Below are 19,921 nucleotides of genomic sequence, written 5' to 3'. Positions count from 1 at the left end.
TGAGACAGAGACTAATGCAGCAACTCCTTGGCAGACCCAAGAGACAGAGAACACTGGCTCCAGGGACGCAGCTGAAGTTCGTGCGTGAAGCCAGGCCAGAAGCCAGAATGAACCTGGACTTCAGGTTGTGGGGACCAATGAATGTCCTTTCCTTTCCACTTTTGTTCAGTCAGGTTTCCTGCTACTCGCAACAGAAGTGGACTCCACCACGCCTACCTGATACATGCTTGCTATTTCTGTCCCTTAGAAAGCATCCCTGCTTCTCCATTGGGGACATTCCACCCTGTTTCTCAGAGCAACCTCCCCCAACAAGCATGAGCTGTTACCTCCCTACCCCCCATCTACCCTCAGAGCCCAGCATCATCAAATCTGCGGTGGTTGACAGATCTGCTCCCCAATAGCTCAGGCCAGAGGCCATGCTTATTCAATTTTGCAGCTGAGGTCTTACACATAATCGGTCCCCTAGTGTCACTCATCTCATCAAATGTTTTCTGAATGATCCTCTGAATGACTAAATAAATGAACAATTGAATTATAAGCAGAAGCTCAATATCAAGATATAGGAAGATACTAAAAAAGGAAAAGTGGTTAAATGAATTTTTTCAAGCAATGAAAAATTTTATATGTCATCTCCAGTAATACCCAAATACACTTTCAAAATCTTATCTGTTTGATTATGGAAATTATGGAAATGACCTCTTGAAAAAAATAAATAAAGCATGTCCTTTGCTCCCAGATGGAACGAACTCAGTTAGCTGTGTTACATCAGAACAGCGTCACAGGATCTGATACTCAAAGCTTATTAGGTCGGGCTGGCGGATCGCTCCATAATTACTTTAAATGTTCAGCATCTCCATTGTGAATTTCATCTCCAACCTGAACAGGCGGCGGCACCTCACAAGCAGGCCCTAACACTCAGCCCAGGCCCGCTTCAGTACTCCCCGGTAGTTGGCTAACAGACATCCTCAGCAAGCCATCGTCACCATGGTAACCAGCGCCGGCGAGGAAAAGGGGGCTGGAATAAACATGAGGACTGTGTGCAGGAAGCACCCCAGGCTTCTCCGTTCAGAATGACCACTCAACACTCAGGGCCTGAAAACTCAGCTGTCAACGCATCCAACAGGGCGTGTGCAGAAGCCCTTCTGTCCTGGCCGCCAGCCAGGCATCCAACCCAGGTGAGAATGTTGCCGTGGGCTCGGGAAACAGCCTGTGTGTACATTCTGAAAAGACTTGTCCGAATTAAATTTGGATTTAGTTTCTAATTGACCTTAAATCTAATTGAGCAGAAGAAACACCTCTAAACACAGAGTTGTTGAAGGCAGACTTTCCCTGCCAGGACTCACTGCCTCCCGCCGCGCACACGTGGCTGTGTGTGTGCACATGTACATGGACACGCACATCTGTGGGCCAGATGGGAAGACACTGCAAGTTGCAGGGTATGGGCTCAGGGTAGAACTGTCCTGCTCAATTCCTCCTCTGGGTTTCAAATGCTTATTAAGAAAGCTCTACAAAGCTTTTATTTTTTGATCACAAATTGCTGATGAACTGACCCCTAGAGTCAACATCAAAGCCAGCTAGAGGCTTCAAAAATTCTTCTCCAACAAAGATGTAAAGCAATGGTATTTCATGAATAAAAATAAAAAATAAATAAAGCAGATTATCCTTGCTCTCATTTTCTGTTAATAAAAGTGTGTGTCTATAGACAGATACACCGATAGTGATATCTGTATACATGTTAGATACGCAGTGTGGAGGCAGGGAGGGCTTTCAAAGATGTCTTATCTGCCTTTCCTGCCTGGAAATGTAAGCTGGACCATGATTTTAGGCTCCGGGTGCCTTTTGTCAATAACCAGTTGTCAGAATTGAACACGTTCATGAAACACCAGGACACAGGATGCAGAAGCCCAGGGCAAGCCCGAAGGAGAAGACCGGGACAGCAGCGAAGAGCTCAGTGAGATTGCTCCTACCTTATCTGATTTTCCTCATCATCCACCAGGAAGAACCAGCGGAACTTGACGAGCAAGGGGCTGCAGTTGTTGATGTTAATGTAGCGGATCACCTCCGTATCGTTCAGGATACAGCCAAAGTTCAGCTCCATGGTCTCAAAGCTGAGGTTGGGGTAATGCACCTCCCCACGTAGGCTCAAGCTGTCCACCTGAGGATGCTCCACGTACTTGATGGTGAGAGTTTCTTCTGCCACCCAGTTGTTCAAATCATTTCTGTAGGAAGGGTCAAACTTGACTAGTAGGTTCTTTTCTTCATCAATTTCTAGCTTAATAGGCTGCAAAGCAAGAAAATGGGGCGTTACCGACCTTTGTACCATGGGTGTCTAAGTTGATACATGAGACAGGACAACCAAAGTTATTTATAGGAACTTCTGTACACACACAGCACATGAATGCACGCAGTCTAGTCTAAATACCTATACAGCCACACTTTATCCAAAATCATGTACTTACTCCTACATGCAAGTAGTGAGCATTATCTACATCTAAATTGATACAGATATCAATATAGATATATCTATCTATAGGCACACACACATGTATTAGATGACAATGAAAGCAAGGATAATCTGGAAAGGATTTTTTCTTTATGTATGTATTTTTATTAATGAAGTACCATTGTTTTACATCTTTGTTGGAGAGAAATTTTTGAAGAAAGGGATTTGGTAAGAGTAAGGCGGTTATAAGGATTGAGGAGTTATAAAAAGGGAAAGTCCCCTGTGACTATTATAAAATATCCTTAACTGAAAATACATGGGATTGTAAAATGTTCTCTCTAGACACAGGGGCAAAGGTCTTTATTTAAGAAATTTTTAAGAGGCTTCCTACAGCCCTGGGGGAGGGGTTCTGTAGAGGTTGCCCCAGAAAGGGATGGATTAAGTAATTTAATTGCTTTTCTGATGTCTGTAATTCTAAGTTTTAAGCGCAGTGTCAGCTACTTTCTGCTGTTTCTATTCAACTTAAATTGGTACTCCGGAGTTTTACAGAGTTTGTTCAGTTTCTTTTTTTTCTTTTTGAGTTAAACCTGCACGTATTTCTGGATACTAAGGCCAGAGTAACAGGCAACAGCCTGGCTCTGCGTTGGCTTTTTCCCCCTCCTCTTTATTTTTTACTTATTTTTAAACTACATGTCTTTATTTTCTTACATCGATGTTAATTTTTAGATAGAATTTGATTTCTCCCCTCGTGTGTAGTCCATAATTTCTCCTACCACCATTGGGAAAGCTGCATGGAGGGGCCTTAAAAGACTAAAAATGACCCACATGAGCCAGTGATTCCATCTCAGGACTCTACCTAAAGACACAAAAACACCAATCTGAAAGGCAATCTGCACCCCTATGTTTATCGCAGCACTATTTACAATAACCAAGATATGGAAACAACCCAAATGTCCCCAAGCGAATGGATCAAGAGGATGAGTTGGCTTTATAAAGACCTGCTCGATTCCCATATTTATTCTGTGCAAGCCGCCTCCTGGTTTTGCAGAGTGCCCGAGGCACCGAGGAAGTGCACAGAACAAAGGTGTGTGAGGTGCTCATCCCTCTCCACAGAGTCTCAGTGTTTAGGTGTTTCATGGGGCCCTTCAGCAACAAGACTCGGATGACTTCTGTAGATCAAGCCGACCCCTGACTCAAGAATCAGAGCTCGGGCCATGACTTGGAGGCTGGGTCCTGTTCTCGTAGGCCACGGCAACGGCAGCACTTGCTATCAAAATGCTAGGGGTTTCAAAATATCTTTGAAGATCAACTTGAATGTGTTTTTTCCCCCAGAAGAATGACTGCTGTTTTGTAGCAATGATACATATTCACAAACATTTACATTATTATATATAAAAAAGCACAGAGAAGAAATGAGACACTTGCTCTAAATGGTATTTTTCAGCATTCACATTTGGTAGCACTTCAGACGTCATGGAAGGATAAATACAAAATGGAACTAGGCTACATGTACTTATATTTTAAAAATCATGCTTGAATTTTTTTCTCAAAAAACAAAAACAACCCCTGAACAAAATGTCCTGGCACAGGACCAGGTTGGGTCCTATGAACTTGGACACAGATATTTAGCCTCCCCAACCCTCAGTTTCTCCATCAGTAAAACAGGGGTATTAATAGTACCTTCCTCTTTGCAGGAAATGAGTTGGTATGTAGGGGATGTGTTCCAAGCAGTGCCTGGCACATGGTGTGTAAATGCCAATTATTACTTTATCCCTTTACATACAAGAGGAAGATGGGTAAGGATTAAGTAGTTTCAACTCCAGACAGCATCTGCTGACGCCCAGGACTAAGGGGGATGGAATCTGTATGTTCGTCCTTCCTGTCCCCTACTCTTTACTGGCTATAGCACTAATTTTAAAAGGATGAGGCTTAAACATTGTGTTCTGGGATCACCAAGGTTGTTTCATTTCAATTCTATAATTAAATGGACCCACTGTTTTTTTTTTTTTTTCATTCCCATGTGCCTTATTTCGTTCTTCTGAACTGCAGTGTTTCACTAGCAAACTGGTTTTTCATCAGGGCTGTGTGAACACTGTTTTCATTCCTTCCTTGCATTTTGAGGGTGTCTGTAGCCTTTATGTTTAAAGGGCAGTTTGGCTGGTTATAAAATTTGGGAGTCACCTTTGAGTTTTCCCTCAACACTTTGTCTCCACTGCTCTGTTGTTGACTGGCATTAAATAGTACTGTGTAGAAGGCCAAAGTAGGTCTAAAATCTTCCCTCAGTGGGAAGATTTTTTCCTTTTATTTTTTGGCTTATATGTAATGGAATTCTTTGATTATCAATAGGACCAGAAACTTCACTACGATATGACTCACTATAGAATATTCTACATGATTTTGTCCCAGGACAAAGAATGGTCTTTAAAAAAAAAATTAAAAAAAAAAATTCCTTTGTATGTAGACTAGCTAGAACAATGAAATGCAAGTCACCTTTATGCCCATCTCCCCATGTCTCACCCAAGCCAAGGGGTTCCCTCCCCTGAAGTACTCAAGTTTATAAGTGTCCTGCCTACCCAAGTGTATGGTTATAAAGTGACCTTTGTAGGAGGATTAATTTTAAACCCAAATGATAGCATCCCGGGCACTCTTGCTCTGCACTTTGCTTTCCCACTGGGAGATCACTTATTAGTGTTTACGGGGCTGTCTCACTCCTTAAGTTTCCAAAACATTTAATTTATCGTATTTCTTTATACTTTTTAATTGAAGTAGCACTGCATGATACCATTATGTAGGTATCAGTGTACATCGCTATAATCCAACATCTGTAGCTATAGGCTAAGTTCACCCCTAAAAGCTCAGGTCCATCTTTCATCCTACGACTGAGCCCTTCCACCTGATTGATGCTCCCCAACTCTCCTTCCTCCCTTCCCTTCTGGTGGCCCTAATTTGGTCTTCGAGTCTAAAAGTTTATTTTTGTTTTATTTAGTTCATTTTTGTTTTATTTATTCTGTTGGATTTCATCTGTTTTGTTTATGTACCACGTAGGAGTGGGATCGGACAGCTTCATCTTTGTCTGTCTGACTTACTCCACTCAACAAAATGCCCTCTAGGTCCGTCCACGTTGTTGCAAATGGCAGGATTTCATTTTTCTTAATAGCTGAAAGCCTTTTACTCCACCATATAATTCTGCCATTGTTTATTCTCCTGTTGATGGATATTGGCTTTTGGTCTCTCGCTCCTATAGTCAATGTTGTGGCGAATATCCTTACATATAATTCACCTTGTGTGCTGGATCTATGTCTTTGGGATAAATTCCTAGGAGTAGAGGGGTATGGACATTTAAAATCTCGATAGGTCTTGCCATATTGCTTTCCAATGCACACTTCCCTCACACTGCAGGGGCACAGCTGCTTCCTCAACCCTCCCTAGCAGCCACATCCAAGTTATTTTCTGCTCTTGGCCAATTTGAGAGTAAAGAAAAAAAGGGCTTCATAGCCATATTGATTTGCATTTTATTCTAGTATTATTCAATTTGAACATATTTTCCTATATTTAAGAGACTTTCTTTTGTTTGTTTTTGGTGCTCTCACTGTTCACTTCCTTTTGCCTATTTTTCTGTTGGATTGTTGGTATTCTTATCAGTTTGCAGAAGCACTTGAATTATATGTATGCTTTAATTAAAGGTACATTTGCAGGTGACACAGAAGGCCATACTGTACTAAAATAGTTATCATCCCAAAAGCAGGAGCTCCTGAGCTCCCCTGGCTTCCCAACAACCTGGAGGTCACTGTTTCTCAATTCTTGCAGGCCTGGCCACAGGGCAGTTTCCATGGGCAGAGAGGGAATGGCCAGTGGTGGACACACCCCAGATGCCAGTGATTATTCTAGGGTGCTGATGCTGACACTAGAAACATTAAATTTCCCCAAATATTTTGATCTGTTTCCCTGGAGAAGCGCACTTATTTTTGTATTTTGAGATAAAAGCTAGTTGCCCATGTTTTGGGTGGGGGAGAGGGGTTGTCAGGTGGGACAGCCCACGGAATCCCTCTGTCTTCAGAGTTCTCATACAAATCGCCTCTGAGCACAGGCTGCTTGGGGGGATGGCACCCACAACCTCACTGGAGAATTTTCTAGGCTGCAGATTTTTGTGATTTATCAACTCACCCTAATCTTCATTCTACCTTCCAGAATTTGTTTCAGATGCTCAGTGTCTGGTTACATCTATCCTCTCCCAGCTTTGTTTTCTTGTCCCGGGCTTCTTCCCTATTGAACACTTCTGCTCTCATCTCCCTCCACTCCAGGAGGGAGCAAGTGGGCCCAATCTACTATGCAGACTAAGAAAGCTGCTGGTGGCTGAATTTTCATTTTCTCCTCCATTTGTTTCCCCTATTTGGTAGTTTCAGTCCTCTTTAAATACTTTTATCTCATCCTTGAGTTCTTTTTAAAGCACGACTTTTCAATTTCCTATATTCTTTCCTCCATTTCCTGGGTTCTTTACATTTTTCTGGACTGGAATCAGGCAGCACACTGACATGATTCTGCTCCTTTGTCACACACACAGCCTCTCCGGAGGGTCAGAAAAGCCCCCTGATCACTTACCTCAGGGGTTAAGGGCAGTAGAGATTTATCAGTCTCGCAGATGAAGAAGGGGCCGCCCGTGGACAACAGCACATTCACGGGCAGGGTGGAGGTATTCTTCAGGGCCAAGGGCTGGAAATTGGGTTCCAGGACAGTGTTGGGCTTCTGCAAAAAAGGAAAAAGAGGATGCAAACCAAGTGTTAGTAAATATGGTAAGCCTTTAGCAGGAGAGTCTCATATTCGTTGCTAACAGCAGAATTAGCGTTGCTCCCACCGTCCAACTGTCTCTTTAAGTCTCTCTCTATTTACATATATATGTACATGTGTATATAATGTTTTTTCCCTAATAGAGATTTAGAGCCATCATTTTTAATGTACTGTATGGTGGACTACTGAGAAGAGACTCTATGGAAGTGAGAAAACTCAAATTCAATGTCTCACTCTTTGGTTGTCATGTCTCTGGATAGAACTATTGCAATACAAGCTTCCACAATCTCATAAAATAATGTCTAATAAATTAGCATGTCTCATGGACGGTATCATTATATTAAACATTTTTTTTGTTATGCGATAGTTTTTCCATACTTAAAATACCCAATTTGCAAATAGACTTATTGTATTGACAAATGCTCATAACCATTCCCTCTAAAATGAACACTGGGAGAGTTGATTTAGAAGCATCTTTTCACATGTCAGACACATCAAAATTAATTTTCCAAATGGAGAAAGTATCAGAAGCGGATGTTGAGCTGGTAAGAGGGCCCATTGCTGTTAGGAATAGGTGAGGGGAAGCCTTTGCTCGGAGGCCCCCAAGGAGAAACTCCTCCCTCTACCCGCTGGCTTTCCTGACCATTCCGGCCAGTGGTTCCCAGGCCCCTTTGTTTGGATTGCCTTTTCCTTCTTGTTCCAATTTCAGTTAAATCCTCCTGATATCACATTTTGGTCTGCCGCTGTCTCAGCTTCTTTGTTCAGCACAGACTTTCTTCTGTTGTGGTTTCTGGGTGCCCGGGCTCTGAGCAAACTTAGGCCCAGTGTCCACTGTTCCGGCTGCCTCCACAAATATCACAGATTGGGTGGTGTAAACAACAGATTTGTCTCACAGCTTTAGAGGCTGAGAAGTCTGGGGTGAAGGTGCCGGCAAGCCCAGTGTCTGGTGAGGGCTTCTTCCTGGCTTCACCTTCTCAAGGTGTCCTCCCATGGCTGAGAGTGGGGGGTGTTTCTCTTGTCTCTTCTTACAAGGTCACTAACCCCATTCGGGAGGGCTCCACCTGCATGAGCACATCACTTTCCAGGGGCCCTATGTCTACATACCATCACACTGGGGCTTCCACATAGTCATCTGGGTTGGTGGGGAGGGGGGGTACATAACCATTCATTCATAATAGTTGGCTCCAGCCTCCCCCCTCAGTTGCACTCCACTCACTGTCTTCACACCCCTAAGTTCTTTTAGGGGTTTGGTCTGGCACTTACCACAAGATGCCAACCATTCCCTCCTGGCCCCCCAACATGGTAATATGGGTACTGGACTCACTTCTTGCAGATGGCATTGTAGTCTGGGGCAAAGCACCACTTAGGGGCCTTATGCAGGCTTTGCTAGGAGAACTGTCCACGCAGCAACCTTCCCCAGGTGGCTGCGCCACTGCAGGCAGATTGGAAGTGAAGAAGTCTCACTTGGTTGGTTTTGGCAAGAGGCCATTTAGAGGTCAGGGATGGGAAGGAGTCGATGTGCAGAAAATCTGTTCTATTTTAAAATGACCCCTTCTCTCAGGGTTGTTTGTCTCCCCAGTTAACAGGAGGCAGGATCTACTGCTGGACTTCATGAAGCAAACTGACTGCTCGTTTCAATTGACCTTTTCAATCCCACAGAGATGCTGTTTTATCTCCGCGGCGTGAGTGGTACGACAGGTGTAAAGTAGATCAAATCTGAGGAAATGGTCACCACAAAACCCTTCCCACAGGCAGGGCTGGTATCGCTACAGTGTGATCTACCAAGTCAGGGACACCGCCTTAAGTTAAAATAAGGAGACCTAACAGATAACGGGGTGTTACATAATTAAGTCTCAATACCGAGACCTCACAGGTCTCTTGCACACACTGAATAATGAGGTTCTACTTCTTCATTGGCCCCAATAAGGATTAAATATGCACAAGAAATGAACTATGAAAAATAGAGTAATAGGACAGTTTTCAAACTTGAGATGTTGGTGGGGCAGAGGGTGGGGTGCTGTGGGGAAAGGACAAAAGTGAATAAGCAGAGGGTTGTAACTCAATTCCTTTTTTAATCCAGTAAGTCACTGCCATATTCAAAATATTTGCTATTATATTCTAGGGATAAGCTCAAACAATAGACATTTGAAAATGAATATACTTTTGAAAAACAAGGCTTACAGATATAAAGAGAGAAAAAAAAAAAGAACACTACCCACACATTTTTATGAGTGTTTATGGGCTTAGGATAAAAGCATCCACTAAAGAAACTAAGCTGCATATTTAACATATATTGAATGTCTTGCACAGAATAGCTTTTCAATAAATATTCACAGAGTTTTCTCTGAATAGCTACATTTACAGAAAATATGATGCCACCAAATTTGGTGCAGCTGTCACCAATAAATATCTTTCCTGTTACTTAAAAATGGAAGAATTTAAATCAGAGCAACGAGCTTAATAACAGTAGCAGGAATTCTTATAGTATTTTCTTTTAATATGTCTTACAAAACTTGCCACGGTTCGTTTAGCATTCTGAAACCAAACCAAAACCCTTCAGTTCTTCGATTTCTATTCTCCCCACAAACCTGGTGAGCCAGGGTTTCTGCTACTGAATCCACTACAGGTGCTCACAATGGATTTGTGGATTTCGATGGTGCCTACATGTCTTAGTTCCCCTACTGGGCTGTAAGTTCCCTCCTTCATGTCCTAGAAGGGCGCCTGCCCCAGGTGGATGCTCTGTAGAGATTTACTTGATATGAACAAAAGTGCTAGAACACAGCACCAGAATAAATGGTCCTGAGCCCTGGCCTACGAGTCTCCAGATGATGACCTTTGGCTGATGGGCCACCCGGGCCCAGGCCTTTGGGGTGACAGCATAGAACACAGTGGGACAGCGGCCCACCTACTGCTTGGCGAGGTTCACCAGGGAGTGTCTGCCCTCACTGCTGTATCCCTAGACAGTGCCTGGCACATGGCAGGCCTTAATAAATATTCTACTCAGCAGCTGGCCTGGCTGTATCCATGAATAAATCTGATAGTGTCACTCTCCTCCCTAAAACCTTCCCATGAGAGAATAAAACCCAAAGTCCAGAGCTTGCCTCCAGGTCATGCCACCCACATCTGGTCCCCATCACTTCTCTAGAGGGTCCTCCTGGCATCCCTGGTACAGTCTCTGCTGAAGGTGGCCTCCCAGGTCTACATGCTCACCCAAGTGCCTTCCCAACTCAGCCCATGGATGTGCCGCTACTTCTGCCCACATTCCTCCCTCCACCTCCTCTCCAGACTGATTTCTATTTCCCTGCAAGTCTCAACCCTGGGCAGGCGCTCAGGGAAGCCATCGATGGCCACCTGCACAAATACCCCTGACAAACGTTCTCACAGAACTGTACACTTGTCCACAGGACTGTTTAGGATTGCAGTTCAAACAACTAAATTATGACGATCTGTTCACAGCCTGTACCCAACAACCAGTCTTTCAATTTTGGCTCTGACTGGCGGGTTCACCAGATGTTCAGCACCAACGCAGTCTGCTGCTCAGGAGAGACATTCCATATATTTCCATTGGGATAGTAAATAATTCTGTGCCAGATGACTGCTGAGGAGTAGGGCAAGTCCCACTGCGACTTCCCACCACTTCCTTGTCACCTGACCCCGTGTCCCGAGCAGTCCTTGCCACCCACCCGCTGTCCTCTGCCTCTGTCCTCAGGGCCCCATAAACTCAGGGGCATGGACAGCCATACCAGCTAATGCGTGGGACTCAAAAAGGGTCATTCTCAAGTGGGTTAGGTGATCTCTCTGCTGACAGGTTGTATCTGCATCTCCTCTTGTGTGCTGATGGCATGGCCATGGGACGTCCCTGCTGTGCAGATGGCTGTGGGAACAACTGGGCGACGCATGCAATGAACGTGAGCCAAGTGGCGGCCACTTGTGCAGATGACTGCAGTTATCAAGAACTCTCCTTCAACACTGTCTCCCCTACCTTGTCAAACGATCAACTGAAATGCGTTTTCAGTGCACTTCACTTTAGTCTCAGGCATCAGGAATGATGGAAGTAGAATTTCCATAATCATTTACATTTCAAAGGTACATAGGCTAGATTCAGAATTTTTTAGTTGAATGTGTTTTAACTTTAAAAAAACATCTGTTGGGTGTAGGTGTAACCGACCTCCCTTCACTCCCCCAAGTGAAAGGTGGACATGCTGACCCCCAGGGGAGCACCCGGCCCTCCCCAGGGCAGCCCCACTGACCTTCTCCAGCCGGTATATGAGCTGCTTGGTGGACAGCTGGATGATCGGCTCCACAAACTCACAGATGATGTTCACGGTCATCACAAAGCTCTTCCCCTTTTGTGCTCCGATGATGGCGTGGCACACCAGCTTTTCTTGAACTATCTGCGGAGGAGACACACCAGCGCATTTGGAACCTCCATAGCTCAGAAAACTTAATTCTCAACATCGCATAAGCTGATCTTAACTGCCTGCCTGCAGACACCAGGAAAGAACACATTTTTTTGGAAGAGTATATTTCGGCACTCGTGCTTTGCCACACAACTCAATTCTGATTGGTTTAACGTGTCCTGCAGAGATCCCGTATGTGTTTCTGACTGCCCTGAGGAAATGGTCAATTCACATTCAGTTCAACCACTGCATATATGTATTTAAAGACTTATTTATTTATGCATACAAGAACGAGGGTATAGGCCAGAGGTACAGGGGGTGAAAGGACTTACCAGAGACAGAGTGGGGAGCACAGCAGGTGGATCTACTGAAATACACCGCTGAGGGGAGCAGTGGGTGAGACAGGAGAGGTCTGCTGCACCACATGGGTCAACTCCCTGGCTGAGGATCGAACTCATGCTGCAGTGGCTGCTGAGAGCTTAATAATGCTGAGAATTAACCCCTTGCACCACCAGGGAGGCCCCCTTGCATGTATATATTATTTCTTATGCACCTGGTCAGCTAGGCACTGGATGTGCTACGATGGACAAGGCAGATAAAATCCTTTATATTCAATGGTACTTATATGACTTCTCATCAAGCTAATCAGAAACTGTGGCTGGGAAAACTTTGCTTTTCAAGCTTGAATATTTGAAAATTATGCCATAGAAACTATTTGTTTTTGGACCTAAGAGGCCTAGATTTTCAAAAAATAGAAAGGACCAACAGTAAATTTATATCATGAATAGCCTGTATGGAAGAGTGTCAAGGTTTCAGGTGTTAATAAATTCAAGTCTTAATGATGCAGCATAACTTGAGTGAAGATTCAAGGAAGCTTTTAGTAGAGCTTCAAGTGAATTCAAAACCCTACAGTTTAGATCTAATGCCTTTAAAAATGTGGTCAGCATAGATCTAAGGCATGCATGGGGAGAGGGGGAAGGGGAGGAGAGAAGGGGAGGGGGGAGCAAGATGGACTCTGGTGGAGGACTGTGGATGCCTGGGTGTAGGAGCACTCTGGCGACCACGCCTGAGGCGAGAAATCCTACACTGTCAAAATATTTTTTTAATTAGGCTATGCTGTCAACATAGTAACAAGGATGTAAAACAATGGGACTTCATGAAAAAATTAATTCTTAATGAATCAAAAAAAATACATGGCCAGGTTTGAAAATACCAAGGCAAATGAAACGGACATCTTCAGCAGGCTCAGTGCCTGAGTGGGGTCCCGCTCTCGTCGGTACCAGTGCTCTGCCACCAGCTGCCTGCCAGATACCAGCAGGCCAGACTCCTGACAAACAGAGTAGGGGTATATTATATGCTCCATATTGAGAAGTCACTTTTTTTTTTTTTTTTTTTGCCCTGAGAATGTCTTCTACCTGAAAACACTTCATAAAGAAGTGGAGCTACCAGGGGGCAGTTTTCTTATCTTGTCTGCTGGAAGGGAGGTTTCTTATTGTTCCCTGTTCTACGAGGAGAAGTTCAGCATCACCTTCTGATTTGGTGAGCGACCAGGAGCTTCAGCAACCCTCCCATGGCATCTGCAAACCTGGCCTGTCAGGTAGCAGAGGTTCTTAAGAGATTTTTGGAAGCTTCGTTTGGTGGTTTCCTGTCTCCAAAAGGGAAGGGGAATAAACAGACACAAGGTCTGGGTCCGGCTGCACATTTTGAGGAGAATGATGACAAAATAAGAGCAGAAGGTTGGAAGGCTGAAGTCAAAGCAGCTCTTTGACTGACGTACCAAAGGCTGACTCTAAGTGGGAAGTTGCTGGGCCTCCCTGGTGGTGTAGGGGTTTGGGCCTCAGCACTGTGAAGCTATCAGAGCCACTCCCCAGCCAGGGAGCTGACTCACATGGCACTGCAGACCTCTCCTGTCTTGCCTGCTGCTCCCCTTAGCAGTGTATTTCAGTAGGTCTGCCTGTTCTACTCCCCACTCTGTCTCTGGTGAATCTTCTCGCCACCCCACCACACATACCTCTGGCCTACACCCCAGTTCTTATATGCATAAATAAATAAATCTTTTTATAAAAATAAATGGGATGCTGCTTTGTCAGGTTGAGAGGGAAACCATCGGGATGCCCTGACACCTGGACAGGAGATGCTGCTTGAATGTTGCTATCAATACACTTTGTGTGAAAAATATGAAAGGAACCCTGCTGAGTGTTCACGGGAGGCTTAGCTCTGGGGAACACTGGATATCCTCTGCCAGAGACTTGTTGGCTGGTGACTGTGGACCCTGGGGGGACGATAACCAGCTTGAAAGAGGATATGAAGATTGGGTTCATGATAGCTGTGAAAGAAACAGAGAACTGAGCAGAACTGAACCTTGAAAGCAATGGCTGCTGCCATGGTAACTCCGTGCACTCTGAAATCCTTGAGAAACCACATCGTTTCCTCAGATAAATGTCAAGGGACTCTCCTAAGAAACAAAGCAAAGATTTATTTAGGAGAAATAAATGAAACGTGCTGTCCGCTTACCCTGGAAATAGAAGAATAGCCTTCCAGGATCACGTCCAAGGTCTGCTGTGGGTACAGCTCCATCCTGATGGGGTGGAGCTGAAATACGGGGCTCTGGAAAGCCCTGGGCCCCTGGAGCTGGGACCGGCTCTTACTAAGTCCCTTCTTAGCCAGACTCTTCCTGCTTAGCTTTTCCTGGGGCTGGAAATCTTCATTCATCCAGAACAACTGTTGGACCCGACGTCCCTTATTGGTCAACTTGAAGTGGTAATAAAAGGTGTCCTGGCTGCAAAGAGGATACAAGTGTTGAGTGAGCTCAGGTGCAGGAAGTTCATTGCTACATACCTGGGACTGACTCCTCCGGGATTTCTAAAGGGTGAGCAATGGAAGAGACGTGATGTGAAAACAAAACCCGGCAGGCTAAGCTATGGCTCCACCAGGAGTGACCACAGCAGTGGACAAGGTCAGTGTCTACTCATGGGGCCAACAGACTGCGCTGGGGACAGGGTTTGGTCCCTGCATTGCCACGCCCAGGGGAGGAGCTGTGGGAAAGTGGTCCCAGCCACCCTCCATCTTCCCCAGCAGGTCCAGCAGGCCACAGAACAAGTGAAAACCACTCTTCCGTGGGAGAAATTGTACTAGTGAGTGAAAGGGAAAAACCTTTTGGAGAGAGGCATATTTCAATCATATTCAGTTAATTTCTATTGACTGAGTCAAATGTCTTCTGATGGACTTATATTGAAGGGAACTTAGAAGAACAATAATATACATCCTCTCAGCCTTGCCAAATACCAAGGGGATGGCAATGGACCATGTTTCTCAAACTAATGAGCTCTAAAGATGCTTCAGTTTCTCTCATTCATTCATTCACTCACCTATTCTACAAATATTTAGTGAAGATCTCTTGATTGTCTGGGGTATTGCTAGATATTCAGGTTTCTAAGATCTTAGTGTTGGTTCAAATGTGTCTTTCAGATTTTTAAAAAACTGATTTACAAGCCTATTTTAAGAGACTTTTTCAGGGGGAAAACTCATCTGAGGACTCTTACTTCTTTAATTTTATTAGGCCTTGAGATTTCATGCCATCTCTTCCTCCTTAGGAAATGACAGATCTGATAAGTTGAAGCATCAGATAAATAAGGAGTATTTGCCAGTTGTCAGGCGTCACTGCTGGGATATGTTCATTGGTTTCTTACTCAGCAGTTTGATTTCATGACTAACAGTAGATTTCAGTAATAACAAATAACAAATAGGCAAGCTCTTGGTCACTTACTCACAATAAAAGATGATCTTTCAATCACCATAGCAATCCACTACAAATATATTTACTCTCCCATTTTATAAAGGAAGACACAGAAGCTCTAAAAATTTCAGGGAGTTACCAAAAGAATATGCAATCAGAAGGGATAACATATGAGTAGTCCCACATGCCCAGAAAGATGGTGAATTTTTTCTTACAGTTAATTTTATAATTAATAATAACTATTTTGACTTGGGGGCTACATCGTCTGTGTCACAACTACTCAACTGTGCTGTACTGTGAAAGAAGGTATGGAAAAATGTGTGTCAACTGGCATAGCTGTGTTCCAGAAACAGGCAGTGGGCTGAAGTTTGCCTACCCTTTTCTTCTGGAGATCACTAGCATCATGGTTTCATGTCAAAAAGAATGATAAAGTTTAGGCAGAGGGGGAAACAGACAGCTAAAAACTACAGTTGTACAGTTGGCTTCTCTATTCATAGAAAACTAATAGCTATCCTTCCAATTCCAAGCAAGCATCAGAATATCCTCTGAGGCTATTTGTAGATTAAGAACATGTAATTGAGTCTGGTTGTAGTGCACTGCTTTCTATAATTATATTTGAGTGCACTTAACAAATGAGTTTGGAAATAGAAGCATGGTATGCATGCAATGACAAATTGCCCTAGCCTATGCCAATAGATGGGCAGAAAGGAATTTTCACTTGACACAAAACCATAATTGGATGTGTGTCTGAAAACACATGCAATTCAGCTATCTGACATGCCTGTTACCTAATTCCTATTGGTTTACAGTACTTTCAATCAAGTGCCCATTTTGGAATTGGAACAGGGGAAAGGAGGCATGGATGGGTGTGTGGGAAGCTCCTAAGGGTTTCTTGCCAGGCATTCAAGTAGAGTGTACCCATCTTGGTTTCAGGGCCAGGTAGACAAGAATGCAGGCCCCCCCCCCTCCTTGAGATCTGCTCACTGTATTGCAAAGGCAGGTAAACTTTAACTGCCCCCCACCATGACTCAACTAGTGACAGTCACGTGACTCTTCTGAGGAAACACAAATAAACCCTCACATGCATTCAAACCCCATACATCTTTCGAGCCACATTGGATCTTCTCAGAGGTGTGTATACTGTACCACCTTTTATTTAAATATTTAGACTCTCTAGTTTTTCTGGAGTGATCAGTGGTGCCAATTGCAACAACATCAACTGGCATTACAGTGGGGAGGTAAGCAGAGGACATACAAGAAAAAAAAATTACTGGCTTTGCAATACCAGATAAGACACATTTGTAATAAATTTCTACCTTCCTAGTTATACTCTACTTTCTTGTTACACTCCAGTAACATGCATCTGTAGTTTCTAAATTCATGTAAAGAAATTAGCAGCATATTGGAATCAAAGAGGAAAAATCATGGCTGAGATTCTCAATTTGTCATAGGAGCAGCCTCCACAAAGTTTGGAAGAACACACTTCTTAAGAACCTTCTCTTTTCCAGAGTACAGGGACACAGCTTGGAAAACAGAGTCATAGCTTGGTTACTAGTCTTATGCCTGATGGGCGCTTCTAGAAGGGGAAAAAGAAATGGGAAAGGGGAGGAGTGAAGAGACTGGTTTTATTTACTTAAAAATAATTTCCTAAATTAAGAGGAGATGCTCAGCTATGCACCATATGTGACAGCTATAAAAATTGGTCCCTGATACTTTGCCTACCTAAAACGTGTTCCCAAATTCAGCTCTGGAGCAAAGGGCTTATCTGAAACAATGGTAGAGCCAAATCCAGAAGCCTGGACAGGAATCTGGTAGGTGTTGCTATTTTTGATGTTCAGCACTACTGTGTCTTTGAATGTCACTATGTCATTCAGGTTGGCGGTCAATGTCACTTGAACTTCAGCTTCCGGGGGAACCGTGCCTTCACTGGGTTCAACGGTCCAAAGTGACTTTTTGTTTGCCTGCAACACAAGACTACAAGTTAACAGTGAAGATATTCTTGGCTTTTCATACTGCACATGTCAAAGCCCTCTATACTTCAAATGCCTGGCACTGCGGAACCCAACATCAGAGACAAACGTTATTTTTTTCAAATCAAAGCAGATGGGTGTTTGTTGGCTTCTCTTTTTTCTCTGATTCTGAAGAGCAAACCTACAATTCTACTTTTGAACACTCTGTGAAGATTCTTTACATTTCTTTCTCAGGATGACAGTCTAGTTCTCTGACAAGTCTATACTAATTATCTGCTCTAATTTCCAAATTCTGAGACATCAACAGAAGGTACAACACCCTTTCTGGAACTTGAAGGTTTAAAAGAAATGTTTTTCAAATGCTGAGTTTCTATGGTGTTATGGTGAGGATGAGCAGCTTTAATTAATAAACACAAAGTAGGAAGTCATCCTGATTTCTATCACTTCATAATAATCGAATTGTAATTGCTAAAGTCCCACACTTACTTTGAAGTAGGGCTGCATTATAGAGTTGGAAGTGATTCCCACCAATCTGTTCTTTTAACTACTTAGCCTCTCAGAGCTTACTCTCTCTCTCCTGAGGCCTTTGGCCAAACAATCCTCCCCTGGGATTTTAAATGGGAATCCTCCCCCCAGTATTCCTGATCCCCTTTAGCCTGTTCTATTTTTTTCCCCTTAACACTTCTTATCTCCTGGTACAGTACACAACTGACTTATTTATCATGCTTGTCTGTTTCCTTATACCAAGCTAGAAGCTCCCAGAGGAGGGCACTGTTTTTTTTGTCCTCGTTGATATTGCCCAATATATCCTCAGCATCCATAACTATGCTCACTTCATAGTAGGTGCTTGATAAATATTGGATAGATGAATGGATGGATGTATCTTCCTAACCAAACCCTTTGAGGTCAGAGAACCCATTTCTTATCTAAGCCCAGGTTTTAATAACTCAAACTGGTATATATTAAGTAGAGATATGTTTTGTGAATCTTCCACACAATGGTATTTGGTCCACTCTCTTAGAGCCAAAGAGAACAAATGGAATCTTCCTCTTTTGCTTCAGCTCAAGCTTTCAAACCCTGCATTCCAGTTTTAGAAGAAAACCCCTCGGGCAGGGCAGAATCAGGCTCCAAAGCTGACAATTTGGTTAAGGTATCATAAAAATGAATCATCCTATAAGCATCTTAATCTAAAAATACATATTCTAAAAAAAAAAAAAAAAAAAAAAAAAAAATAAAAATACATATTCTACTTCTTTGATGATAATCTATTTTCTCAGGCTGCTTTTCAGATTTTTTCTCCTTGTCTTGTTTAGAGTGCAGGTTCGCTATAATGTGTCTAGGTAAGGCTTTATTTGCAAATCCTGCTCAGCATTTGCTACCCTTCTAGAATCTGTGCTTTGATCTCTTTTGTTGCTGCAAAATCCTCATCCATTATCTATTTAAGGGGGTTGTAATTGTATGGAGAATATAAAAATAAAATTTAAATAAAAAATAATTGTTTCTGCCTCATTCTCTTTGCCCTTGCCTTGTGTGGTTCCACCTGGATGTGTGTGTGTGACGTCTCTATTATACCCTCTTGTCTCTCAGCCTCTCATCTGTACTTTCCACTCTCTTGTTCTCTGTGCTTCATTTTGGATGATTTCTTCTGCAATATCTTCCAGTTTGCTAATTCTTTCTTCAACTGTCTATCACTCACTGTTAAACATATCTACCCTGTTCTTCTCCACTTTGTTTTTCTATTTTGAATTCAGGTTTTGTTATTTATATTTCTTCTCATATTTTTTTCAGCCTGTCAAGATCTTTCAAAATTCTGATTATGGCATTGCACTTTTTAGCTATTCCTTATCCATCCTAATCATCTGAAAAATTGATAAGCCAATTGCTGTTAGGCCTTTTCAAGTAAATATAGCACATACATATTCAGTAGTTCAGGTGTTATGGGAGACACGAAAATGTCCAAAGCACATTCTCATTCCCAAGGAATAGACAGAAATGACATCCAGGGAGACCAACATGCAAACAACAAAATTGCAAGTCACAAGAAGACTGAAGTGAAAATACCTCAGGGAAATCTAAACAAGATACTTTTCCAGAGCAGAGGATGTTGAAACCCCCTGATTGAATGACAAATGTACTAGACATGTTCTCTTTTCTATCCAAATATGAAATCAGGCTTAATTACCAGTCAGTGTGATCCCTAATTATATTGTGCTATTGATCAATAAAATCCAGATTTATTCCACTCTGGTATCATATGAAAACAATCATCTCAAAATTAACAAAATATATATCCCTGTTTTGATTGCTCTATTGTATAAATCAATTCTGACCTCTTTTACTCAGAAATACTTACATGGATGAATAGTCTTAGAAAATATTTAGTGATGAACAACAATGCACTGGAAAAAGGGTAGAAAAACAAAGAATAAGAGATGCAGAGATCACTCAGAAACTTCCAGGATAACTGAAAGCAAAAGTCAAACTCAATTTTATTGAAGAAGTGTTTGTTTCCCCTGAACTTTCCTTGGCTCCTCATACTCTTCTTCTGAGTATGGCAGCACAGAAGGAGAGCCCTAAAGAAAATCAC

The 19,921-nt window shown here is 42.9% G+C and overlaps 1 protein-coding gene across 9 annotated transcripts in view; it reads right to left on the bottom strand.

Annotated features, from left to right (window-relative positions):
• The window catches only part of HYDIN (HYDIN axonemal central pair apparatus protein), a 415,526-nt gene that overhangs the window by 126,012 nt on the left and 269,593 nt on the right, over window positions 1-19,921 (bottom strand). For all 9 annotated transcript variants that reach the window (XM_037516090.2, XM_054696975.1, XM_054696976.1 and 6 more), the window contains 5 exons: window positions 17,087-17,325; window positions 14,143-14,407; window positions 11,479-11,622; window positions 7,043-7,186; window positions 1,968-2,281 (listed from right to left, as the gene is read on the bottom strand). In XM_037516090.2, coding sequence (XP_037371987.1) covers window positions 1,968-2,281; window positions 7,043-7,186; window positions 11,479-11,622; window positions 14,143-14,407; window positions 17,087-17,325 — 1,106 coding nt within the window. The remainder of the gene's footprint in view (window positions 1-1,967; window positions 2,282-7,042; window positions 7,187-11,478; window positions 11,623-14,142; window positions 14,408-17,086; window positions 17,326-19,921) is intronic.

Source organism: Talpa occidentalis, unplaced genomic scaffold (genome assembly GCF_014898055.3).
Source record: "Talpa occidentalis isolate TD23 unplaced genomic scaffold, MPIMG_talOcc4v2.1 talOcc4.17, whole genome shotgun sequence".
NCBI classification, from domain to species: domain Eukaryota; kingdom Metazoa; phylum Chordata; class Mammalia; order Eulipotyphla; family Talpidae; genus Talpa; species Talpa occidentalis.
The sequence above is the reverse complement of the archived record's forward strand: the minus strand, read 5'-3'. Positions and strand labels throughout refer to the sequence as shown.